Source organism: Pteronotus mesoamericanus, unplaced genomic scaffold, assembly GCF_021234165.1.
Source record: "Pteronotus mesoamericanus isolate MK-2021 breed Mesoamerican mustached bat unplaced genomic scaffold, CSHL_Meso_final contig_1210, whole genome shotgun sequence".
NCBI classification, from domain to species: Eukaryota; Metazoa; Chordata; class Mammalia; order Chiroptera; family Mormoopidae; genus Pteronotus; species Pteronotus mesoamericanus.
The window spans coordinates 609,171-629,802 of NW_026555047.1; the positions used below are offsets into that span (position 1 = coordinate 609,171).

General features: G+C 45.3%; 1 protein-coding gene across 4 annotated transcripts in view; it reads left to right on the forward strand.

The window, feature by feature from the left end:
- AP3D1 (adaptor related protein complex 3 subunit delta 1) overlaps positions 1-20,632 on the forward strand; it is a 65,223-nt gene that overhangs the window by 15,198 nt on the left and 29,393 nt on the right. Inside the window, exon 1 of one of the 4 annotated variants that reach the window (XM_054587095.1) lies at positions 9,823-10,127. The exons of 2 other annotated variants lie outside the window; for them this stretch is intronic. In XM_054587095.1, the coding sequence (XP_054443070.1) occupies positions 10,032-10,127 (96 nt within the window). In that variant the 5' untranslated portion in view covers positions 9,823-10,031. Of the gene's footprint in view, positions 1-9,822; positions 10,128-20,632 lie in introns of those variants that run through there. One more of the 4 variants, XM_054587064.1, reaches the window with a different exon arrangement.

A 20,632-nucleotide genomic window follows, 5' to 3' on the forward strand; every position in this document is an offset into this window, starting at 1 on the left:
TCATGATGGCAAAGCCCTTGTGAATTGGATTACTGCCCTTATAAAAGAGACCCCAGAGAGCTCCTCCCCTTCTACCATGTGAGGGCACAGAGAGAAGGTACCTCCTGTGAACCAGGAATTGGCTCTCACCAGACACTGAACCGACTGGCACCTTGAACTTGGACCTGCAGCTTCCAAAACAGTGAAAAATTAACACCTGTATTTATAAACCACCCAATCTGTAGTATTTTTGTTATAGCAGCCTGAATACAGTGAGACAGTCTATAATGACCCACTACTGCACACCTCTTCCCAACCCTGCATTCAGTGACGTCACAGTGGTAGCTGAAATCAGCCAGTGGGAGTAGAAATCGGCACACCATAGACACTGGCAAAGATGACAAATTAATGTCCCCCTCCCACTATCCAGCTGTTAAACATTTTCCATTGCACCCTGCATGGAACACACATAGGCCAACCCAAAGCTTGGAACCAATACCAGCTGAGCCAAGGTTAGATCTGCAGGCGCCCAGCTGACCTGTAGCTGAGAATACACGATGATAGTGGAAGCCCCTAGCTTTGGTATACTTTGTTACACAGCATTATCACAACACTTGCTGGCTAAAATACTAGGTGTCCCCCTCATCAGACTGAGAGAGCTTCAAAGCAGTGAACCCAAGTGCAGGTGAAAGAACCTGTTAATGGTGTCTGAGTTGTATGCAAAGGTACCTGAATAGGAGAAAAACTTGAGAAATGGGTGTGAACATGGCAACTTACCAGCTGTAGGGTTTTGGTTAATTGACCTTACTTCACTGAGTCTGTTGTGTCAAGAGGAAAAAGAGATGATCCTCGGCCACTGTCTCAACCGTCAAAATAGAACAAATGTGGGCTACATCATAAGCATTCAATGAATGCTCCTGTGCGGTGATGCCTGATCTGGCCCCTCTCGAACTCACCAATCCCACCTCTGTTCCCTCCCCTCCTTGCTCACTGTACTCCAACGACACCAGCCCCGTCTCTGTTCTTCCACCATGCTGTTTATTCTAGCCTTTTGCTTCGTCCTGACATCTGCCTGGGCCACTCCCCCCAAACCTTCTCCTTGCTAAAATTTGGTCCTCCATCTCTGTTTATTTCCACAGCTGGCACACAGTAGACACTCAGTATTTTATTGAGTGAATCGATGGACACATGATGGGTGGGTGGATGGATGGATGGATGAGTGGGTGGGTGGATGGGTCGTTTGTAGATTCAGGGTAGAGCTGGAACTGATCACACATGTCTAAGTCTCAGGCCAAGTCCCCAAGCTCAGGGCTCCAGACCAAGAACCTGCCAAAGATCTGCCTCTTTGAGCCTGGCTAGCACTGTCCTCTGCTGGCTGTACTGGGGATTGCAGGCAGCCCACTAGCTCCCAGTACTGTAAAAATCCACTTCTGTCGAAACTTTTCGTCTTCATCAATGTAACATTTATTAAGCACCTATAGCAAACAAAATGAGAGAGATCCCTAGATCGGATAATTTGTGTTAGGGGTGGAGGAGTTGGTGGAGGCTGATAATAAACAAAATGACAGGGGAAACAATATGGTTTGCTAGAAAGTGATACATTTTAAAGAGAAATACTCAACAGGAAAAGAAATAGAGTATTATGGGAGCTTCACTTTAAAAAAAAAAAAGACTTTATTCATGTATTTTAAGAGTGAGGGGCAGGGAGGGAAACACTAATGTGTGTTTGCCTTTCGAGCGCCCACTACTGGGGACCTGGCCCACAACCCAGGCATGTGCCCTGACTGGGAATCAGACTGGTGAATTCTTGGTTCTCAGGTCAGCACTCAATCCACTGAGCCACACCAGCCAGGGCGGGGGCTTCACTTTAAAAAAAACCAAACAGCTTTATTCAGGTATAATGGACAGGTATGATAGAAATGCACATATTTAAATTATAGAATTTGATAAGTTTGTATATATACATACCCTGTAAAATTATCAGCATAATCAAGATAGAGAAGGTCTCCATTACCCTCAAAGTTCCCTCATGCCAGGCTGTGGCCCTCCCCATCACTTGTCCCCAGGTAATCACTCATCTGCTTTCTGTCACTATAGTTAGCATTTTCTAGAGCAGAGTCTCCTGCCACAGTGTTGCTAACATTGGGTCAGGTCACTTCCTGTGAGGGGGGACATCCTGGCTACTGAGGGGGTTTAATCAGCGTCTCTGGCTCCCATCCACTAGGTGCCAGGAGCACCCTCAGTTGTGACAACCACTGATGTCCCCAGACACAGCCCAGTGTCCCCTGGGAGCAAGATCACCCACAGGTGAGAAATCCTGGATTAATCCTAGCACTGCCCCATGAATTGAGACTTTTGTTTAATTGTGACCCCAGTACAGATGAGAAAACTGAGGCTCCAATAATGACTTGCCTGAGTCCCCAACAGAATTTGGAGCATAACCAGGGTCTTTCTGACTGCAGACCCCTTTGCTACACCTCCTCGCTCCCCACTTGACCAGCCTCGAAATCTCTGCTCTCCAACATGGCCCTCTCTAGCCACCATATTCAATGTTTTATTGTAGTAAAATACACATGACATTAAATTTACCATTTTCCCTGCACAGCTCAGTGGCATTAAGCACATTCACATTGTTGTGCAACCATCACCACCATCCGTCTCCAGAACTATCTCACCTTCCCACTCTGGAACTCTGTCCCCATTAAATACTAAACCCCTAACCCTTCTTCCCCAGCCCGGGCACCCACCATCTACTTTCTGTCTCTATAAACTTGACCCCCTTAGGGACCTCATTAAGTAGAACCATATAGCACCTGTCCCTAGGTGTCTGTCTTATTGCACTGTCTTTGAGGTTCATCCATGAACACTTGTGTTGCTTCCACCTTTTGACTATTGTGAATCAAGCCATTGTGAACACACAAGTGTGCAAAGATCTGTTTGAGTTCCTGCTTTCAATTCTTTTGCATATGCATCCAGCAGAGGATTGTTAGATCATATGGTAATTCTGTGTTTAATTCTTTCAAGAACCACCAGACTGTTTTCCACAGTGACTGCACTATTTTCCATTCCCACCAGCAGTGCACATGAAGGGTCCGATTTCTTCACATCCTTGCCAAGTCTTATTAATTTCTTGTTTGTTGATATGTTCAATTTTGAGTAAGATTTCAAATACAGTGTCTGCACCCCACTGGCCACATTTCAAAGTGCTTGGTAGCCATGCGTGGCTGGTGGCGGCCACACTGGAGAACACAGGGAAAGGATGTGTTCTTCATGGCAGAAAGCTCAATGGGACCATGCTGCTCTAGACTGCTGAGCTAGGAATGAATATCCCAGTCCCTCATCTAGGCACCCACCCAACCCTCATAAACTTGATTGTGTGCTAAATCCTTAGGGTCAGGAATGAAAGGAAGGAGACCAAGTTCTGCCTTGTCAGTGCTCAGGGTAAGGGAAATGAGAGCTCCGTCCCAAACACCCTCTTTTTCGGAGGACCCCAAATCCCTTCCCTGCTGCTCTCCCAAGCCCCACCTTTTGCCTCCTTCTACACACAGAGCAGGCCCCAAGTCTGCCATGATGCATATCACCTTCCTGCCTTTATTTTCCTTGCTCCTCACCCTTGTATAATGGTAGCTGCAATGGTTTTAAGGGCAAAATATGGCAACAATGTATCTTTCTAACAGGTTAAATGAGAAAATGACAAACAGCAATTAAAACAGAAAACAAGATGGAGCTTCATACTCTGTTGCAGAAAACTTCTCTGTAAGAGTTTCCTATGGCTACTGCAATTAACTACCACAAAAGCAGTGGTTTAAAACAGCTTATAATAATATGCTTGTACAGTGCTGGAGAGCAGGAGTCTGACAAGGGCCTTACGGGGCTAAACCCAGGGCTGGTCCTCCTGGAGGCTCCAGGGAGAACCGTTTCCAGACATTTTCAGCTTCTAGAGGCAGCGCATCCTTTCCTCCATCGTCACAGCCAGCAGTGCAGCCTCTTCGGTCTTTCTGACTGACACCCCTGCTTCTCTGTTATGAGGACCTTGTGATGACACTGGGCCCCTGGGGAATCCAGGGTCATCCCATCTCAGGGGCCTTAATCCCATATGCAATGTCCCTTTGCCATGTGAGGTGGCACATTCACAGGTCCTGGGGCCAGAATGGTGATGTCTTTTGGGGCAGTTATTCTACCAACCACAGCATCCAAGACATATTTTAAGTGACAGCGAGGGACAGAACAGTGTGATTTCACTTATATGAAAAGGCATTCATCCATTAATGGGACAAGTAGAGAACAAAGTGTATAAATGCAGAGGGAAGGGTCTGGAAGGAGCTATCCCAAACTACAAATGGTGGTTTTCTCTGGGGAGGGAATCTTGGGGCACGGCGTGGAGGGGTTGTAGAGAGGGTCCTGACACAGAAAAGTCAGGAGATGTCCAGTGTCCCAGCAAGTCTTAAATCAACAAACACAGTAGACATTAAAATCTCAGGGGGAAAATGAAAAGCAAGGTAATACATAGTCTCCAAGTATCTCCCCTAAGATATTTATTAATTACAAAGGCACATTTTGGGGGTTTTCAATTATCTTTTTTCTGTTGTTTATTTCTAGTATAATTCCACTGTTGTCAGGGAACATATTCTGTATAATTTCAATTCTTTTAAATGTATTGAAACTGATTTCATGAACCAGCATATTATCCATCCATCTTAATTAATATTCCATGTGTGTTTGAAGAGAATAGACATACTGCTGTTTTTTTGGTGTTCTGTAAATATCAAATTGGTTATAGTGTTGTTCAAGTCTTCTATAGCCTTACTGACTGTCTCATTTTACTAATTATTAAGAGACAGACATTGACATCTCCAGCCACATTATGGATTTGACTTTATTTTCAGTTCTGTCTATTTTTTTTGTTAATTACTATTTTTTTATCCAAGAGTTTAAATTGGATAGAGTCCATGATTTCTAATTCCCTTTTATAGTCCTCTCAGAAGACTCTCCCAGGACCAAAGTTAAAAATATATTTATCCTGTGAAGCTGATAAATGTCTGTAGAGGTTACTTAGTAGGTAGGAAAAAAAAAAAAGGTTAGAGCATTGAGGTGGAACAATCAGTTCTGTCCATTTTTCCTTTGCATGTTTCGAACCTAATTATTAAGGCCATACATGTTTGGGATTATTATGTCCTCTTGATGAATTGGCCCCTGTGACATTGGGTCAATTATTTGCCCTTCTGATTTTAGTGCCCTTCTTTATCCTGGTAATGTTTCTTGTTTTGAATTGTACATATTTTTTTCTGATAGAAACAGAAATAGTCCGGCTTTCATATGATTAGTGTTTGGATGATATATCTTTTTCCATATTTTACTCATTTTTGCCGATATAAAGTTTTTTCCCCACCGCTTGTAGTATTTTCTGCACAGCTTCATTGAACGTAGTTTGCATACAATTAAATTCACTCATAGTGAGATTACAGTTTGATAAGTTTTGGCAATTGTTTATGGTTGTATAACTATATCACGATCACAATATAGAACACTTTCATCAGCCCAAAATTTTTTCTTCCTTTGCAGTCTCCCTTCCCTCCCCACTGCTTGCAGACTATTAGTGACATGGGTTCTGTCAAAATTGTTTTCCTTTTCCTAGACTTTCAAAGATCAGCGTCACACAGTATGTAGTATTTGGGTTTGACTTCTTTCACTTAGTATAATGCTTTTAAGATGCATCCAAGTTATCGTGTATATCAGTAATTCATCTCTTTTTTTATTGCTGAGTATTATTCCATTGGATGGATATACCATTCATCTGTTGATGGATACTTGAATTGTTTCCACTTTTGGGCTATTATGAATAAAGATACTATAATAATTTGCATACGAGTTTGTGTTCTAATTGACTTAGCAATTAGAAATGAAAACCTATTTCCCAGTCAGAATTGCTAGGTCATATGGTAGATGTATCTTTAAATTAGGTACAATTTTCCAAATCATTTTCCAAAGTGGTTGTGTCTTTTGTGTTTCCTCCAGCAGTGGAAGGAAGTTCTAATTGAGCTGTCACTTCATCAGTACTTGCTGTTAATAGACTTTTTAGTTTAATCTTTCTAATAGATACACTTTGGCATCCCATGGGGGAGCATCATTTCCTTAATGACATTATTTTGAGCACCATTTCATGTGCTTATTGGTCATTGATAACCTTCTTTAGTGAAGTATCTACTCTTCAAACCTATTACCCACTTTTAAAATTGGTTTGCATTTTTTATTATTTCTTATTATTTGTCAGATATATGTATTATAAATTTTTTCCCAGTTGGTGCCTGCCTTATCACTTAACATTTTTGAAGAGAAATTTTAAAAATTTTTGAAAAAGTCTTATTCCTTTCAAAAATTGTTTGTGCTTTTTGTGTCCTATCAAAAAAGATCTGTGTGTAAGCAAAGTCATAAAGATGTTCTCCTATGTTTTCTTCTAGAAGTTTTATACTTTTAGCTCTTACATTTAAGTCTATGATCTATTATGAGTTAAATTTGTATATGATACACACTAAGAGTCAGGGACAACTATCGAATATTTTTCCATTTCTTTATTCAGTTGTTTCTGTTGAAAAGACCATTTCTGTCCTCAGTTGAGTTATTTGGAACGTTTGTAGCAAATCAATTGACTATATAAGTGTGGAAATACTTTTTTAAAAAAGATTTATTTATTTTTATTTTTAGAGAGGGGAAGGGAGGGAGAAAGAGAGGGAAATATTGAGGTGCCAGAGATACAGCGATCAGTTGCCTCTTGCATCCCCCAACTGGGGACCTGACCCACAACCCTGGCATGTGCCCTGACCAGGAATCAAATTGGCAACCTTTTGGTTTGTGGGTCAACGCTCAACCCACTGAGCCACACCAGTCCGGGCCAAAGCCAACTGTCACTTTTAATAATTAAGAAATAATTATATTTTCCACATGTTAAATATTTCTTGTGCTCTTCTTTCTTTTGCATAGATCCAAATGTCTGGTATCATTTTCTTCACTTCCCAAAGAATATCTTTTAACATTCCTCTTAATGTAGTTGTTGTTTTTCTTTCAAACAAGTTGCTTTAATTCCAGGCGGTACAGAATTCTGGATGGAGCAAAGATTGAAGAACACACTTGGACAGAATTCTGGGCTGGGTTTACTCTGACCTCACAGCTAAGGTTGAAATGGAAAAATGAGAAGAACTAAAGGATGACCCACTGCATGACTACTTTTTTTCTTTTTTTTTTTTTACAAAAGTTTATTCTTAAATGTAGAACAGGCTCCGAGAGAACACTTCGTTCTAGCTATAGGTGGCAAGAGATGTTATGACAGAGAATCCAGATGTTAAAACAGGAATGCAATTAAGGATCACCATTGACCCAGGCACAAGGAACAACTCACATTTTGCAAGATTTCTTAATTCCACCTGTGGCTAGGGGCCCTTCTCTGTAGCCTTCGCTTTTAGCTCCTCAAATGTCTTCTGCTCCTCTTTTTGCTTCTGCTTGAATGCCTTGTCCATCTCCTTGGCCTGCTTCTTGTGCTGCTTCAGGGGCTCTTTGCCACCTTCATGACCTGTTGCCCCTTCCCCAGGTTCTCTTTATGTAGTTCTATTGGCCATAAATTTACTCAGCTTTTTTTTTTGTCTGAAAATATGTATTGCCTTCACTTTTGAAAGATATTGTTGCTGGGTATAGAATCCTAAGGGTTTTTTTTCCTTTCTTTATTTTGGTACTTTAAAAATATTATTCCACTGTATTCTGGTGTGAATTGTTTCTGATAAAAAAAAATCTTACTCTTAAAACTTAATTCTACCATTATTAGTTCAATTAGCCTGTAATTGAACTTCGCACAAATAGAATCATATACACACTCTTTTGTGCCTGGCTCATGTTCAATATGGTGTGGTGTAATTTATCTATTTTGTTCTGTGAGTTATTTGCTCTTTTTAGTTGCTGTATAGTATCCCATTGTGTGAATATATCACAAGTTATCCAATTCTGTTGTTGGACATTTGGGTTATTATGGATTTTTGCCTAATACAGCTATTGTAAACATTCTTGTCTAAGTCTTCGGTGGATATATCACTGCATTCTTTTTTTTTTCCCAAGATAGGGGAAGGAAGGGAGACAGAGAGGGAGAGAAACATCGATGTGAAAGAGAAACATCTATCCGGCTTCCTCTCGCTTGCGCCCTGACTGGGACTGAACTGTAATGTAAGACTGTGCCCTTTGTGGGACAACACCCAACCAACTGAGCCACACCAGTCAAGGCCTATATCACTGCATACTTGTTGCATCCAGTAGTGGAATTGCTGGCTCACAGGGTTATGCATATGTTAGCTTTATTTTTATTTATTAATTTTTAGAGAGAGGAAGGGAGAGAGAGAAAAAAAATCATCGGTTTATTGTTCCACTTACGCATTCATTGGTTGATTCTTGTAAGTGCCCTGACCTTGATAGAACCCACAGCCTTGGCATATGAGGACAGTGTTCTAACCAACTGAGCTACCCCTCCAGGCCTGCATACATTAGCTTTTTTTTTTTTTAATTTTTTATCCTCACCCAAGGACATGCTTATTGGTTTAAGAGAGAGGGGAAGGGAAGGAGACAGAGAGAGAAACATCAATTGGTTGCTTCTAGTATGCACCCCGACCAGTGACTGAACCTACAACCTAGGTATGTGCCCTGCGATATTCAGTTTACAGGGTGATGCTCAACCCAACTGAGCCACACTGGGCCTGGGCCATACATTAGCTTTAAATGATACAGCCAGACAGGTGTCCAATGTAGCTGTGTAGTTTTGCATTCCTACCAGAAGTGTAAAAGAGGAGAGCTCCAGTTGCCCCACATCTTTTCAACACTTGATGTCATCAGTCTTTCTAGTTTTAGCCATTCTCACTGGGGTACAGAGGTATCTCATTATAGTTTAAATTTGTGTTTCCCTGATTATTAATGAGATGGAGCATCTTTTACATTCACCCATTGGCTTATTTGGATGTCTTCTTTTGTGAAATGCATGCTCTTGTTTTGCCATGTTTTAATAGGGTTGTCTTTTTCTCATGATTTCTAAGAATTTTTGTATTGTTCTGCTTGAGTTCTGTTTGTTGAACCACGTTGTGGCTACAAGTCCATTGTCAGATATATCTATTGCAAATGTCTTATCTCAGTCTGTGGCTTGCATTTTTACTTTCTGAATGGTTTATCCGGAGGGCTGGCACTGAGTGTACCTCATTAACTGTTGTGTGTCCAGCGCTCGTTCCCATTCCTGGCACATAGAAGGCCCTCAATAAATGTTGAATGAGTGACTGCTTTAGCGGGGATCCTAGTTCTGAGCCATGGTTATGGCCTGTCCTACCCATCTCACAAGATTTAGTGAGATGGGCAGGAGACACAGGATCCGTTCACCGCAGCGACTGGTTTGCAGATTCTCAGGTAGCGCCAGCTTTTAGAATCAAAAAAGGCGGAGCTGGATTCTTCTCTAGGAACTAGCCAGAGAAGCTCCACGTGGGCGCCCCGCCCACAGCTGTCACTTATCCGAGGGACTGGGAGGTCTCAATTAGGGGGCGTGGTTACAAGCCGAAGGAGGAAGTAGGTGGAGTTCCAGAGGACACTAACCAATGAGGGGAAAGATCCCTGATCCGGGGCAGGCGGGGCCTGTGGGCTCAGAGGGCGTTGTCCTCGTTTCCCTAGGGCGGCATGGTGTCGTCAGGGAAACGTGGTTATCCCTGAGGTGGGACAGGGCTTCGTGGGAGGCGGGACTTCCGGGGGTGGACCCTCGCCCGCGGAGTCCCGCGGTCAGCTGACCGCCCGCCATCTCGTCCGCCATTTGCAAGTGCCGCGGAGCGTGAGGGGAGGGGAGTGCAGCGCGGCCTGCCCAGCGCATTCCGCCGCCGCGGCCGCCGCTGCCGCCCCACGGACCGTCGCCAGCCTGTCCTGGGAGCCCGCCCCGCAGCGGCGGCCGGCAGCGCAGCGCTCCGCGGGCAAAAAGCGCGGCCCCCGGACCCCCGCAAGGCACCCGGCCTCCGGCCTCTCGGGGCTGCTGCCTGCCGGCGGCCGCCGTGATGGCCCTCAAAATGGTCAAGGGCAGCATTGACCGCATGTTCGACAAGAACCTGCAGGACCTGGTGCGCGGCATCCGCAACCACAAGGAGGATGAGGTGAGCCGGGCGCACCGCGAGGGGCAGGCCTGGCCCTGCCCGAGACCCCGACTTGCGGCTCGCCCATGAGGCTCCGCTCCTGTCTCGATCCTTGCCTTCCCGCGCCTGAGCGCCACACACCCGCTTCCACTTTGAGCCTCAGTTTACCCCCGAGGGCCAAAGGCAGCTCCAGACGGGACCCCGCAGGCCCCCCAAGTCGCGGTTCTCGGACACCCCTCCCCCACCCGACCGGGTATCCACTCGCCTGTGGGGGTACCTGCCACTGGATGGCCTCTGTCTCGGAGCCTCAGTTTACCCTTTCGGCGACGGGACCCTCTTCCCCCTTGCCGCGGTGACCCCGGAAGAGACTTTGCAGGTCGCCCCGAGTTGGGGGTTCTCCAACCTTGAATGTGTGCCTGGATCACCTGTTTAAAATACAAGGCCTCTGGCCCCGCCCCTGGTCTCTGGACTCCGGGGATACCGTCCTGGCCGCGAGTCACTGACGAAGGAACCTTTTCTGGGATTAGTGCGTGTCCAGTCGCTTTCTGGCCTGGCCCGGAACCGGTTCTTCCCGGGAAGATAGGTCCTCCCCTCTTAGGAGGGGCGAAGGCAGCAGGCATCCCAGGCCAGAATAAGGAAGCTGCTGAGAGGTCCTGGGATGGGCGAAGCCTTCTTCAGCTAGAAAACCAAAAACCAGGAGAAAAGAAAGATCTCCTGAAGTAAAATTGTAACTGTGGGCACCATTGCCTTTCTTTTTTCCCTCCCCACCCCCAACCTGTGACCTAAATTTAAGAGGAATGAGGACAGTTAGTGGCCACCGGCCTCTGGCTTCGTGGAAGAGGCCCAAGCCAGGCCCTTACATGATGAAAGCAGGGACTTTCTTACATTAAAGAAAGTCCCTGCTTCTCTGCCTAGAGAGAAACTGCCCTGAGTAGAGCAGCTGTTTGATACTTTGCAGGTCCCAGTATCAGGTGCTAACCAGCCTTCCTCAGAGTGGTGCCCAGGGAAGTCAGGAATTACAGATTAGAAGGTGCAAGGAAGTTGAATTTGCTGGGAGGCTGTGTTTCTGCCTCTGTAGCACTTTTTCAGAATAGGTGTGATCTCACTGAAATGTGATGAGGTTATTTTCTCTCGTTTCCATAACCCTTCCCTGGGATTTGCATCATTTTGGAAGCTCTCCCTGATGGCAATGATTACAAGTGTGTAGCAAACTCTTACCCTGATCTTTCATTTGGAGTTGAAAGAGTAGTTGATTGTCCTTTATAACTGAGCAGCGGTTAGGCAAATTTGGTTTGCTCCCTTAGATTTCCCTTTTTTTTTTTTTTTTTTTTTAAACTGGTTCCACCTCTATTCACTGAATGTCACTGAGCAGCCTATTTGGGATTCTAAGGACAGGGCATAGTGTCTTTCTGGAAGAGAAACACACACTCCAGTTAGGGCATCTGTATGTTTTAGGAGGGTGTGTCCGTCATCACTGGGCAGTACCCTGACCCTTGGTTCCTTCATTTGGAATTGGTGGGAATTGATGGTGCCTTCCCTGCATGCTTCGGAACACATTAAACAGAGGTGTTGATGGTAGAAGCATTTTTTAAATAGCACAGGTCCAGGCTGGTGCTGAAAGTCACAGGTTTGAGTATGCTCTGCCCTTGGCCCTCGGCCTGTTGATGACTGCTGACAGGACATGGCATCCCCGTGCTGTGGTTTTATAATCAGAAGGTCATCATGGTGCCAGAAGTGTAACTTCTGACTCCAGCCATTTATCTTTTTCCCTGTAGGAGCTCAGCCATGACTCCTGGTTCCCCCACTCTCTCAAATAGGCTCTTCCCTCCCACCCCACCACACACCAACTGAGACTTCTGAAAATGTGCTTTTTCTGCAGCAGTATAGTTCCCCCCCAAAGTTTACTTTTTAAAATAGATTTTAACTTAAAATTTCTGTGCAGTATCATGGAAAGGAGGCTTATCAGGAACTTTAAAAGCTGTGTGTAAAGGCAGGGTGACTTATTGGAGCTTGTATGAAGTTTAGGAGATTGGAGTCCAAGTTCTTGGGCTTGTTTAAGTGGGTAACCTGGGGAGAGCTCCTGATTTGTTTCTCATTTGTTGAATGGGGGCTACCACCACCTTCCCTTCTTGCAGGTGCTTATGAGGATATGCAGTGAGTAACATAACGCAAGCTTCCGTGAGTGCTAGAGCACCCCATGAAGTTGTCTCCCTCACTGTTTCCAGTCGGTTCAACGTTTCCTTTGACCCCTTAGTGGGCTGTGAATTCAATTTAATGGGTTATGTTAAAAAAAAAAAAAAGAAAGAAACTAGAAAACTCCAGACTGCATGCACATAGAATAACTCATTTCTTGAAACTTTTATTTCCATTCATGATACTAAGTGTGTACATGCGTCTGTGTATTGGGTTACCATGGAAAACATTTCTTAAAATGAGTCCCAGAAGTTTGAAAAATAGTGGTCTAATTTACACGTTTCCGGAGTGCTTGAATTCATTATCCTTAAAATACATACAGCAAGGATAATGTTGGCAGGTAGGGGGAAATCCACTTGTGAATATTCTTGTTTCTAATATATATATATATATATATATATATTTTTTTTTTTTTTGAGAGAAAGAGGCAGAAACATTGCTTTGTTGTTTCACTTATTTATGCTTCTTTGGTTGCTTCTTGTATGTGCCCTCACTGGGGATCAAACCTGTAACCTGGGTGTATTGGGACAATGCTCCAGCCAACTGAGCTACCTGCCTGTTCTTGCTTATAAAAGGTTGGATATGACTAGGGAAAAAACTGAATTGGCTTAATATTTTATTCTCATGGGCACTTCTAATGTTTTGGGGAAAACTTTTTAAAATCAGTTTGAGAGAGAGAGAAAGGATAGGGGGGAGAAATATCAATTTGTTGTTTTGCTTACTATGTGTGCCTGAGCTGAGATTGAACCTGCAACCTTGGCATGTCAGACAGTGCTCTCTGACCTAACTGGCCAGGGCTCTCGAAACTTTTTCTATTAATCTTTATAAAACTATACCCATAACTTTCTGTAATAAGCTCAGCATTTATTAAGTAAAGGGACAACACCTCTCCCTGTAAATCAGTTTGGTGTCTGTACTTTGAGATTTTTCTCTGCACAGAAATCATGGGTGATTCTGAGTACAAGTTAAGATTCTGTTGTGACTTGACTGTGAGTGTAGCAGCCTCACTGACAGCTTTCTGTGTCAGCATAGGAAGACTCTCCCGTCGTTTTATATAGCTAGTCTCCCTTGATTGGGCATTTAAGTTGTTCCAGTTTGTTGTTTGGGGCTGCGGTTCACTCTGTTGGGCACAAGCTCTGCATGTACCTTTCATTACCTGGGTAGAATAGGTTCTGGGAAGCATTGTGTTGGCAACTGCTGCTTCATTGCCTGGTGCTGAGTACCTGATGACTGGCCGTTCCCCCTTTGCCTTTGCTTTTGTATGTAATTTAGACCTCTCTCCTGGAAACTATCTGCACTTCCTAAGGCCCGCCTTTGTGCCCTTCGGTAGCCCCAGACCTCAGCTCCTGGGTGTAATTGACCAGGAGGAGCCAAGCTGCTCAATTTTGAAGTCCATCACCTTGTCCTCCAAAGGCCATGCTGCTGCTCCCAGGTGATGACTGCATTTAGGGCAGCCTAGGCAGGTAACTGGCCTTGCTGACCTTTCCTTGGGCACTCCCATCCAGCCTTTCCCCCCGGTCCTTCACTTGGCCAAATCCATACAGCCTTATCCCAGCTCCCTCTTGTTTCCTCTCACAGGAGTTGTCCTTAACAATATCCAGGCACATTAACCCCATCTCGGGGTCAGCTATGACTGGGGGGCCCTGGATTTCTACTCATATTTATTGGCCTGGCTCCTTATCACCAGCCTACAAAGGCCCACACTGACACTGGAGCGTCCCCTGAGAAATGCCTCTCCTTTTGCCCTCTGGAGCTGACGTTGCCTGTTATTCAAGAACCCAAGGTTGGAACTGGCACTCTGGACCAGCTTAGTCCTCTAGGTGGGTTTCCGTGCTCATGGGGATGAGGATGGGCTGCCTCCTTCTGAGGCCCAGGCATCTATGCTGCTGCTGCTCTTCTGACTCTGTGAGGGCCTGGCCTCTCCATCCCCTGGTCTCTCTGCTGTGGTCATGGAGTCTATGGCCTCCTGCTTCCTGGTCTTTGTCTCCCCGCTGGCCCTGCGTGACCTGACTGGTCAGCTAAATAATGGCCCCCAGAGATGTCCCCATCCTAGTCCCAGGACCTGTGGACATGTTGCCTCACATGCCAGAGACTTTGTAGGTGGAATTAAGTCAAGGCTCCTGAGACAAGGGAGGACCCTGGATTCCCTGCAGGGCTCAGGATGATCATAAGGGTCCTTATAAGCAGGAGATAGGAGGGTCAAAGTCAGAGAGAGATATACGAGGCTGCACTGCTGGCTGTGAAGATGGAAGAAGGGGCCATGAGCCAAGTATGTGGCTCCTTTACAGGCTGGAAAATACCAGAAGCAGTTCTCCTGGAGCCTCTGGAAGGCCCAGCCCTGCCCAAACCTGGGTTCAGCTCTGGAAGATGCATGTCAGACTCGTGATCCCAGAACCGTCAGAGAATAAATGTGCCTGATTTTAATGTACTGAATGTGTGATGTCATGTTACAACAGTTTCAGGACACCGACCAGCCCGCATGCCTTTGAGTATCGCCTGCTTCCTCCAGTCACCTCCCTCAACCACTGCTCCCTGGGCCTAAGCCCCTGAAGTGTTGCAGTGCCCCATACCACACCCCCTTGTCCTTCCAAATCACATCAACCTCCAGATGCTCTTTTGTCACCATCTTGCTCACTATGCACCTTGAACAACACCAACCCTGGGTTGGCCCATTGTGCTGGAGAAGTCCATCTTGCCCGTTACGGCGTAAGTCATAAGAGATGTAATTACAGCATAGGGAATAGAGTCAGTAATATCGTAATGATTATGTATGGTGACAGATGGTTGCTATACTTATGATCACTTTGTAAGGTATATTAATGTTGAATCACTATCTAGTGCACCTGAAACTAATGTAACACTGTATGTCAATTATAATTAAAAATCAGAATAATAACAGAAAAAAACCCAAGATAATTCCAAATTAAAAATAAAGTCTGTTGTGCACATTGGGCCTCTTTGCAGAGATGTCCTCCAGAACTGGGCATGGGCACCACTGGGGGCCTTTCTGGTGGTCCTCTCTTCCACACAAGGGCCCCCTCAGCCTTCCACACGCTCCTCAAACTACCCACCCCCTCTTACGGGTACAATTTTCTGGTTTTTACTGAGACCACATCAGCCTTTTGGGGCTCTTCATTTTGCTGCTTCTCCCCCAAACCTGTGAGTCCCTGTGTCCTTCCACTTTGTGTTCTGGTTCTAGGGCAGTGGTTCTCACTGAGTCCTTTGGCTCCTGGGGACACTGGGCGATGTTGGGAGTGTGGCTTGTCAGCACCTTGAAATCCACTGCAGGGCTTTGTGAAAACAAAGACTCTCTGGACCTCTCCCTGAGCTATACTGACCACTATTCCATGGCAGGTCAGGGAGCCTGGAACTTTTAAAAAGTGCCGCAGATAGTTCTTCCTGAGCAGCCAGGGTTGATATGGCTATTTTATTGCAGCCCTAAGGGGTTCATCTGTGAAGAGTGTGTGTACCCTCTGTTCCAAATTGAATTCTGCCACAGTGAAAACAATACTGAAATGGGCTGTGGTGTTTCAGGACTCCACTTGCCCCAAGGCGAAGTGTGAATTGGCATGGGGCAGGCTAAGGTGTTGGAGAACTGTAAGCATACTTGCACCACATTTGGTTTCTTCTAAAAACTATGTCAATGATATATAGCCATTTATACTTTATACCTTAAAACATTTCTAATTTATGTTTTTAACATAGTTTTCTGGATCTAGATCATGTCTGCATACCCTGGCCAATTTCTTTTTTGTCTTGTAAAAGGGGGAATAATATTCTTTTTGTTAGCAATGCCACGTAGAAATAAAAATAAAATATAATCACTTCCCACATTAACTTAACTTCACATAACTGTTTAGGTCAATGTTTAGCACACTTAAATAAGTATAAAACATTTTCCATATTTTAGAACCCTTTCTTCCATTTTCCTGTGTGGAGGATCCACAGTCCTGAATGCCTGTTTTACACCTAAAGTAAGGTTCAGGCAGGTACTTCCTGAAGGTCAGACACTTTCTGTGGGTCTCATTTGTTTTCTCTGTGAGTGCTTTGAGGTTCAAAGGCAGATATCATCTGACTCTGTTCTTTCTTCACTCCTGAGGGATATTATTTTGGGTAAAGAATTCTGGGTTGGCAGTGTGTTTTTTCTTTTTAAGATTTTATCTGTTTATTTTTAGAGAGAGGGAAAGAATCAATCAGTTGCCTCTCATATATGCCCTGAAGACTGAACCTGCAACCCAGGCACGTGTCTGACTGGGGATCAAACCGGTGACCTGCCGGTTCACTGACATAAAGTACAAAGGTAGAACTGAGTGCAAAGGCAGGCCCTGCCTGGATGGGAAGAAGAGGCTGGCCCCAGCAGATGAAGGCTGGAGGAGATGAGTCTCAGCAGAGCAGAGGTAGCTTCTGAACACACAACTTTCCAGAGTCTCTTTGTAACAGAATGCCAGCTTCTATGCAATTCTGAAACAGATGCGCCTGGACCTGATTGCCTGCTGCCAAAACTCCCAGTGCCAGAATTTGGTAAAAAGGAAAGGAGTAGTTTATTTAAAAGTTACATCAATTTAGAATAATGGCGGAATTCTACTGTTAAGTCCCACTCCCTTTAAAATATCCATGAGCGCACGCCCACACACTCCTGCCTCCCTTTTGCTACATCAGGCCAGTTAGAGGTACCATCTCTCAGGAGGGAAAAACCCCCCCAGAAATCTGCAGCTCAGCGTTCCCCTGGTCTCAGTTTAGCATCTCAGACATCTCCCATTAATCTGTGCTTGGCTAGACAGGTCCCGGAGTTCCCCAGCACCATCAGCCATGTTGCTGGGTTCTCCAGCTCTTAATCCAAACCATGTGGCACCTCCTCATGGCGGGCAGGTAGGGGTCCTTCTGCACCCTTTCAACCCGCATGACCAAGAGAGAGAGAATGGCTGCCACACTTAGTTTAAATCCTGGCCCTGAAAAAACACTTTAAAATCCTGCAATGAAAAATTCTAAAATGTAAACTGCTACATCCTCTGAATTTATAAAATTCTACAAGTTAAAATTTCTTTCTATGATTTTGATAGAAACTTACTAAGAAGAACCAGAACATCAAACCTCGAAAGGTTTTCAAATTTCACCCCAAACAAGCTTTTGAAAACAAGCTACAATTGATTGACAGGCACAGTCCCAATTGGCACTTGCTGCTGCCACTGATGAGGTTAAGCTGAAGGAAAGAGCTTTGTATGTTAGATGTGGCAGGCTCTTCCATGCAACTGACTGCAAATATCAACAAATCTGATATCTTCAAAGTTGCTAAAGTAGTCATGAATAATTTTACAAATTGGAGTCTCTTTATGTGAAAACAGTTCTTTGCCCTCTGGAACTATGGTGATTGTTGCAGAGGAAAGCTATTGCAGTCTGCTTCTTTAAAAAAAAAAAAAAACAATTACAAAAGCAACATGCACACTCTATTCACAGACAGCAAGTCCAGGCAGCACCTTGGACTCCATGGATCTGGTCCCGGCTCTAGACAGTCCCTGGTATCATCCAGGGGCAGGTGGCAGCTCAGCCAAGCCCTTCCTGAATGCATAGGATCCTCTTGGCCAGCTGCACATCCTTCAGGAAGAGAGTAGCATGGCCAGTATGTAGGGAGAGGAGACTGGCGTCCTGAAAGAGATGTATTAGAAACGCTTCTGCCACCACTTAAAGGGCCAACAGGGCCCAGGCTTGCCAACCGAAGTCTATACCATGAGTGAATTTAACACATTTTTTTTCTTGCCAGGTGGCTGACGAGGTTCTTCCTTAACAATAGGTGTATGCTCTTCTGAAGATTTCGGATCTCCTTCAGAACCAGGTGTCTGTCTCTGGTGACCAGCTCAATGGAAGGGGTTTTGGGCTTACACCTGGTTTTGGTGCGGGTCCATGGCAGAGACAGAGGATCTCAGCGCCACAGTTCCTTCCCTGCCTTCTGGGTTCTTAGGTAAAGGCTGACACCTGGAGGAGGCTTAGAAGCACCATGGCCACATGGGCCTACGGGGATACGTCCCATGCCAACAGCAGTGCCTTGGGTTCAAATGGCCAGTCCTTTGGAGGTTTTGTCACTTTCTCTGCTTACATGTCCCCCCCTTTTTATTCATTGTGAGTACATTTTCTTTGTGTTCCATGAGAGCATGGTTACAGTTGCTGAATTTGAAATCTTCATATTTTAATTTCAACATCTGGGTTCTCTCGGGGCCATCTTCATTGGTTGTCTTCTTGAATTCTCATGTTTCTTCTTTTAAATAATTTTGGATTGCACCCTCGACATTGCAAATGGGACATTGTAGAGACTCTGGATTCTGTTGTGTTCTCTGAGGAGCATTGATTCTGTGGAGAGGGGGGTTGGTTTATCGGCCAGTTAATTCATTTGGGCTGAAATTCCAGCTCTGCCTCTCTTACAAGGGCACAAGGCCTATGAAGTTTTTAACTTTTTTTATTTTTTAGCTTTGGCTGTGTTGTGTGGAATGTGCTTATGTGTGCATAGTTCTTGTAGAGCCAACAGGTTTTGGCCAGAGATTTGGGAGGAATTTATATGCAGAATGTGGGAACCGTCACCATCTCTCTCTCCTCTGGGATTTCCCTCCTCACTTTCCAGTGGCCATATTCACCCCAAACTCTGCTATGATTCTTGAAGCCAGTTAGACACAGGTTTCCCCTCTCGGTCTTAACTTCTCTGCCTGACACTCTAGATAAAAGCTAAAAAGAACAGGACATTCCCTAGTGCTTTTGCTTGTTCTCCAGTTTGTCTGGATAGTTGTTAATATCTGTAGGGGCTTGGCCTGAAGGGAGCTGCTCAGCATTAGTGGAAGTGGACCGACCCTGCCTGGTGCTTCTGAAAGCTAACATGGGTAGGTGGATCACATCGTGTGTCTGTCATCAGCCAGTGAATATTTATTTGGGATGTTTCTGCTTTGGAGCTGTCACAAGTTATACATTCAAGTGCCATTGTGTTTGAGCACCTGATGTCAGTGTTTTCTGGGTCCACCTGGGAGTGGGTGCTGTGTTCACCCTTTTGAGGAGCCACAATGTCTTTCATAGTGGCTGTACCATTCACCCCCCCCCCCCATTTGCTGTGTTTGGCTGATTTCTCCAACACTTGTGATTGTCTTGTTCTTTCCCTTTTAAATCATTAATAGCTGCGATCCAGGGGACAGGAAGGGGTCATTCGTGCACAGGGACAGAAGCTGAGGTCCCCTGAGTGGGATTTAGTAATCTGAGGCCTGTTGAAAGGATATGGTGACACTTGTTCCATTGTACCATCTCTTGATTATAAAATATTCATAAGCCATTCTGTAGCCCCGGGCACTCAGGCAGTTCTTTTCTCTTTGAGACTGCTGGGGCAGCTGAGGGTCTCAGGGTATGGTCCAGGGTACCGTGTGAATGGCGGGTACTGCTGGGACCTCCCTCCAAGAACCAAGCCTGGAGTATGAGAGGTAGCATGTGGCGCACTTGGAGTAGGAGCCCGCTGTCTGCTGTTGCTTTGTGTGCTTGCTGCCCTGGGCGCTAGGAGGCAGGTTCTCTCGATGGCACAGCAGGGAAACAAATCCTGCCTCCAGCTGGACAGTTATTGTCGGTCTTGACCAAATAACTGAGGGGAGCTCCTCATGCTTCATGGAGTGCTGGACAGACTCATTCTGGACCCCATGATGACCACTTCTTGCCTCGCAGCAGGTTTCAGTTCTCTTTGGGGCTTCCATGGTGTGTCTCCCAGGGTGCATAATAGGAGCCTTGCACCTTACTGTTCCCTGCTCCCAGTAGGTACATCACTTGCTCTGAACTTTGTGGACTAGTACTGCTGCAGGTGAAATCTTTTTTGAATGGTGTTTTAGAAGATGTTTTGAGTTAACAGGGAAGCCCAAGGGAATTGAAAACATGTACACACAAATCCCTGTACCCAAATGACAATAGCAGCACTATTCACAGGAGCCAAAAAGTGGGAAAGATCCAACTGTCCACAGAGGAATGGATAGACATAGTGTGGTCTATATGCACACTGTGTCATCTATTTGCATACAGTGTCCATCCACAGGACAGGCACAATGGCGTCTGTGTGCACATGGTGGAACCAGAATGAAGCACTGATGCTTGCTGCAGCTTGGATGAGCCTTGACATCACGCTCAGAAAGGCAAGGGAGCCACAGACAGAGATGCCTAGTCAAGCTCGCTGCTGCTTCAGGAGAGGCTGCAAGTTCAGAAAAAGGGGACCCGGGACCTTGGTGCAGAGGAGTAGGCTGAGTGTGCAGACAGCTGGGTGTGCTTGGTACCCTGGGAGCAACTGGATGCCTGGGGCCCTACGGGCAGGAGGGGCTTCTCATAGC